The sequence below is a fragment of the Gekko japonicus genome, unplaced genomic scaffold (assembly GCF_001447785.1).
Source record: "Gekko japonicus isolate JY-2015 unplaced genomic scaffold, Gekko_japonicus_V1.1 scaffold70, whole genome shotgun sequence".
Lineage (NCBI taxonomy): Eukaryota > Metazoa > Chordata > Lepidosauria > Squamata > Gekkonidae > Gekko > Gekko japonicus.
In genome coordinates this window covers 1,986,578-1,990,728 of record NW_015167529.1, presented here as the reverse complement: position 1 = coordinate 1,990,728, position 4,151 = coordinate 1,986,578, and the positions used below count along the sequence as shown (strand labels likewise).

The window sequence follows — 4,151 nt, the reverse complement described above, 5'->3', positions numbered from 1 at the left end:
GATCTCCACTCTCAAGCTGCTTTTGCCCTCACTGCGGGAGGTGAGTACAAGAAATGGCACTATGGCTGCATTGGTACAATACTGTCCCACCCACCTTAGCCACTCCTGGTCACTATGTTTTTACTCATTTATACATCCCATTGAGTTCAGTGGCACTTACTCCCAAATAACAGTACATAGGACTGCAACAACACAGTTCAGTTCTATTTACGTTCACTTATTAAGACATACTAATTTGAGCCAAGCGATATGTTACTGTGGTTTTTGCACCAGAAAACTGCTGCCGGGGTGGGGTGGGGGATGAGCCCTTTCTCCTCTGGCAGTGCCATTTGGACCCTGCTTGGGCTCTCAGTTTTTTTTATTTTGAAGTAGTTTTGCACAGCTGCTCTGCAACTGTAGGGAACATGTGAAAACACATGAAAGATGGTGACATGTACTTTGGCTCTTTGTTGAGCAGAACTTACTTTGAAGCAAGTACCCACAGGATTGCAGTCTTACAGTGTAATCCAATGCATGCTTACTTAGAAATACGTTTTGCAGATTTAAAAGGTGAGTGTGTCCAAGCTCCAAATGCCATTACATTCACTAGAATCTGTTTGTGTGTAAAGTGCCGTTAAGCTGCAGCCGACTTATGGCAATGCCAGCAAGAGGCTTTCAAGGCATGTGAGAAGCAGAGGTGGTCTGGCCATTGCCTTCCTCTGCAGAGCCTTCCTTGGTGGTCACTCTTCCAAGTACGGATTCTGCTTAGCCTCCAAGATCTGACAAGGTCAGGCTATGCCACGCTGCCTTCCCTCCCTACTAGAACTAGTAGCAGCTGCTGCTTTCAAGTCAACTGAGTTCAAATGTACTTTTAGGATTGCAACCCAAGCCAAAAAGAAGTTTTAAAACCAATGGGGAAAAGCTGCTTACTCTGTAATGGCTGCCTCCTGATGAACCCTATAAAAATGATGAACCCCCATTATTTCCATATCAAAACCACCTGGCAATATTACATTGTACAGGAGGAATGTTCATCTACGCAGTTTATTTCTAAGCCCTATTATTTGGGAGCAATGGCCACTGATTTCAGTGGAATTTACCTCCAAATTAGTTGATATTTATTGCTATGGTCCAAAGCATAACAGCATAGTTTGAACTTAAAGTAAAAACAAAACTATAACTTCCTTGAGGCATCCTTAGGAATGGCTCAAGCTGGAAATGCAAATGAATTCAGCCTGTCATTTTGAGATCTGCTCCAGTAAACCTTCCCAAATCAATTTGTTGTCTGGGGGACTCCCTGTAGTATTTGTCATAGACCCTAGATTCAAGAATATATTAAACCATGCCTACCTGTGCACACCATTAGTTTTCACAGGGTGCTGGCTAGGACCATTTGGTTTCACTGTTTCATTTGGAACACAGCCAGCACTACTCTGTGGAAGGTGTTGGTAGGCAAACTGTCCACCATCACTAATCTTACCAGTGATGAACTGCTTAAAAGCTACTGAATAACCTAAGTTCCCTGGAACACAATTTAAAACCCACCAAATCTATGTAGCAATGCATGGTAAACAGCTAATGAGTATAATGTATATAGATCTACCCCTTGCCATAGTAAATTGTGAGGTTACTGCATTACAGCACACAATCCCGTGTGTGTTTATTTGAAAGTAAGTCCCACTGAGTTCCATGGGACTAACTTTCAAGTAATTGTGCACAGAATCTTTGGAGTATAATCTACAACCCATTGCATCAACAGCACAGACTCCTTTACTTTGACCCCTGCCACACGGGGGGGAAATTGATGCGGCCAAAGTGCGGCTTTTTAAAGCTGCACCAAAAGAGACATGCAGCGTCGGGATCAGACTGATCCCGTGAGCCGCCGCGCAGTTGCTCCCCGGCATGATAAGATGCCAGAGGGAAAGACACGGAAGGTAGCGCGAGGCAGCCTGCTGCACATGCGTGTGCATGCACAGTTCGGCTGGGAGCCTCGAATGCTCCTGAAGACGGGCCTTCCTGCGATCCGACGGCCGCGCTTGCTGTGGCGTTTCAGGTAAGTCCTTCTCTTTGCTAGGTTCTTTTTTGCTCCGCGTTACTGGGCTGAAGGGACGGATCAGGGACGGTGCGCGCCGCTTCCCAGATGTTGCAGTTTGATTGCGCCCATTTGCTGCACCCCCGATCTGTCCCTCTTCCGAGCCTAAACCTCCCGTGTGACCGGGGCCTTTAATAACTAGACTGCATTCTCAACATTCTACTTTTGTTGAAGAAAAGTAAGGTTTAAAAGTCCAGCAGCAGAAGGTCCCCCCCAAGATTTGGGATGGGGGTAGTTTGGAATGGGGAAGCATTTAGTGGTTAAGGATGAGATGAGTGGGTTAATGGAAACTTAATTTATAGCCAGATCTGTGAGTCGCACCCTAACAAATTAACACAACAGTTCTGAAATAAAAAGGATTATTTTTTGTTAGCTGATGCAGGCACCATCTTAGAGGAGACATCTTATTACTCCACTGAGCAAAGTTTCTATCTTTCTTTATTAAAATATTGATACCCCACCTTTCCTTTTGGCTCAAGTTTGGAGACTACCTCTGATCAAGAGAGCCTTCCATCAAATTGTGGCCCTTCCCTTGAAGGAAAACACACTAAAGATAGAGGAAGGTTGGAGGAAGACTACTTGGAAGATGGTTAGATTCACCCCAGTCCCTCCTGAGTGAGATATAATAGTAAATTCTAAGTTGACATCTTTCATCCATAATTTTTGCAAGCACTTGTATTACAGACACGCTACCGAATTTAATGGGGACAAACTTTAAATGCTAACGGGACAAACTTTAAAAGGATTATAACATGTTCAATTGATCAACTACATACTGCAGTGCGAACAAAGGCATTTGATAAACAGTCCTTACTTGTCCCCCATATTGGCTGCCACCATATCGTCCACTACCATACTGGCTACTTCCATGATGATATCCCTATAGAACCAAAAATAAATTGGGAAAACAAAACAATTTTTAGTGTAAATTTAGTGTAAATTTCTGTGAAAATCTGTTAATGTTTGAAGACCATTCCTTACTTGTCTACCACCGTACGTGTTTCCACCATATTGGCTGTAACCCTGCAAAGTAATAGAAATCTGTGAGATTTTCTTCCACCCAGATAAAGTCCACTCAATGTTCAGAGGCATTTAATCATATGTAAACACTGCTGAGAAATATTTCTACTTTGTCATCACTGTAATCAACTGTCCTTGCCTCCATCATATGGGTAGCCTTGCCCACAGTTATGACTACTTTGGCCACAATTAGATTTGCTACCCCCTAACTGAGCAAGGGTGACTATTATTTTACTGTGAGTCCTATTCTCTGGATAGAAGATGTACATTTTGTAGATAAAGTTTCCTTACTTTTCCTCCATATTGGCTGCCTTGTCCACCACCATATTGGCTGCTGCTATCACACTGGCATTCTTGTCTGCCACCATATTGTCTACTGCCACCATAGGAGCCTTCTTGTTGACCACCATATTGGCTACTGCCACCGTAGGAGCCTTCTTGTTGACCACCATATTGGCTACTGCTATCACACTTGCATTTTTGTCCACCACCATATTGGCTGCTGCCACCATAGGAGCCACCTTGTCCACCACTATATTGGCTACTGCCACCATAGGAGCTTCCTTGTCCACCACCATATTGGCTGCTGCCTCCATAGGAGGTGCCTCTTCCACCACCATATTGGTTTTTGCCCCCGTATTGGCTTTCTTTTCCACCACCATATTGGCTACTTGCTGACTCCTGTGAAAAAAGCAAGCCATTTTTTTTTGTTTCTGTGCATGCTCATGCTTTGTCTCCAATTCATGCCTTAATCTATCAATACCATTAAAGAACATTTCTTACTTGTCTGCCACCGTACTGGCTGCCTGGTCTACCATAGGATCCCTGTTAAGAAAGAAAGTATTTCTCATAAGCTTATCTGGTATATCCCTCTGGCAGGGAGATCCAACATCCAGCAGATCTATTAAGCCTATGTAACTTCTTGGGGGTTGTGGTGGGATGATAGGAGGGGGTTTAACAAAATTCTTTCTAAGAATAAATAATTTCTGCTATATTTGGTTGCTGGTTAGTTCATTTGCACCAAGTATAGAGCAGCAACTGGTTGGTAGAGGTATAATAT

At 43.5% G+C, this 4,151-nt stretch overlaps 1 protein-coding gene across 1 annotated transcript in view; it reads right to left on the bottom strand.

Moving 5' to 3' along the window:
- Nucleotides 1–4,151, bottom strand: part of LOC107112232 (hornerin-like) — a 115,938-nt gene that overhangs the window by 2,597 nt on the left and 109,190 nt on the right. Inside the window, exons 64-66 of the mRNA XM_015413329.1 lie at nt 3,875–3,916; nt 3,053–3,094; nt 2,886–2,951 (exon numbers count right to left, since the gene is read on the bottom strand). Coding sequence (XP_015268815.1) covers nt 2,886–2,951; nt 3,053–3,094; nt 3,875–3,916 — 150 coding nt within the window. The remainder of the gene's footprint in view (nt 1–2,885; nt 2,952–3,052; nt 3,095–3,874; nt 3,917–4,151) is intronic.